The sequence below is a fragment of the Diaphorina citri genome, unplaced genomic scaffold (genome assembly GCF_000475195.1).
Source record: "Diaphorina citri unplaced genomic scaffold, Diaci psyllid genome assembly version 1.1 scaffold15630, whole genome shotgun sequence".
NCBI lineage: Eukaryota > Metazoa > Arthropoda > Insecta > Hemiptera > Psyllidae > Diaphorina > Diaphorina citri.
This window is the reverse complement of record NW_007392993.1, coordinates 33-1151: the sequence shown is the minus strand read 5'-3', so window position 1 is coordinate 1151 and position 1119 is coordinate 33. Positions and strand designations below refer to the sequence as shown.

Here is a 1119-nt window from a genome sequence, read left to right as displayed (position 1 = left end):
ATTAATTTTGAAGTTAATTTGACCTAGAAGTTCAGGCGAATAGATTTTGTTTTGAATGAGTTTAACCAGGAAGGTAAGATCGTGAACATCCCTTCTCTGTTTAAGGCTCATAATGTTCTGATCTCGCATGATATTTTCATATTCGTGATCAATTATCCGGGTGCCACACTTATAAGCTAACATTCTGAGGAACTTTCTTTGCACAGCTTCAATAGACTTCATATGGACTAGATATTGTGGACTCCACACAATTGAACAGTATTCTAGTCGAGATCTCACATAAGCGTAATAAAGCATTTTAAGAGTTGATGGACATTGAAAGTCTCTTGTATGTCTATAGAGAAGACCTAACATTTGAAGTGATTTATTTCTAATTATATTGAAGTGTGCATTGAACCTCAGATTGGGCTGAAACGTGACACCAAGATCCTTGACCTCATATATTCTGTCTAGTGTGACATTATTGATAGTATAGGATGCAATGTATGGATGTTTGATAGTATGGTATGTCATCACTTTACATTTCTTAATATTCAATTCCATCAGGTTTTCAACACACCACTGATGCAGACATCGAAGTACTTCTTGCAGTGCAGAAGCATCCCCCGGACCACTCACTCTCATTGCGATTTTCAAGTCGTCAGCAAATAGCCATGTTTTAGCATTGGCAGGCAGACTAGATGTTATATCATTTATGAAACAAAGGAATAACAAGCCGGATAAATGGCCTCCTGGAATACACCCTGACTCAACGTCAATGGGTTCAGAATATACAATCTTATTCATGGTGAATGTAGACTGATTGTTATCGTTCATTTAACAACTTGTTTTCTGCCTTTATGGAAACTCTCAAGCCAATTTAGGAGATTACCCTTAATGCCTATTGCTTCTAGTTTGGAAATTAACACGTTATGATGGATTTTGTCAAAACATTTTAAAAAATCCGTGTAAATTACATCTACTTGACCACTACGTGCGTCTAAAACTGACGTAATGTACTCAGTGAACGACAAAAGGTTTGTAGCTGTCGATCTCTTACTCATAAATCCGTGTTGGTGGTCTGTAATAATAGGTGACAAAATTGGATACAATTGTTTAGACACGAGATTTTCAAAAAGT

At 36.5% G+C, this 1119-nt stretch overlaps 1 protein-coding gene across 1 annotated transcript; it reads right to left on the bottom strand.

The window, feature by feature from the left end:
- Window positions 1-23: 23 nt before the first annotated feature.
- Window positions 24-786, bottom strand: LOC103523123 (the record flags this gene model as incomplete). Its single annotated transcript, XM_008488191.1, has 1 exon — window positions 24-786. A coding segment is annotated over exon 1 (763 nt), but the record flags the coding sequence as incomplete, so codon positions are not given.
- Window positions 787-1119: the final 333 nt, after the last annotated feature.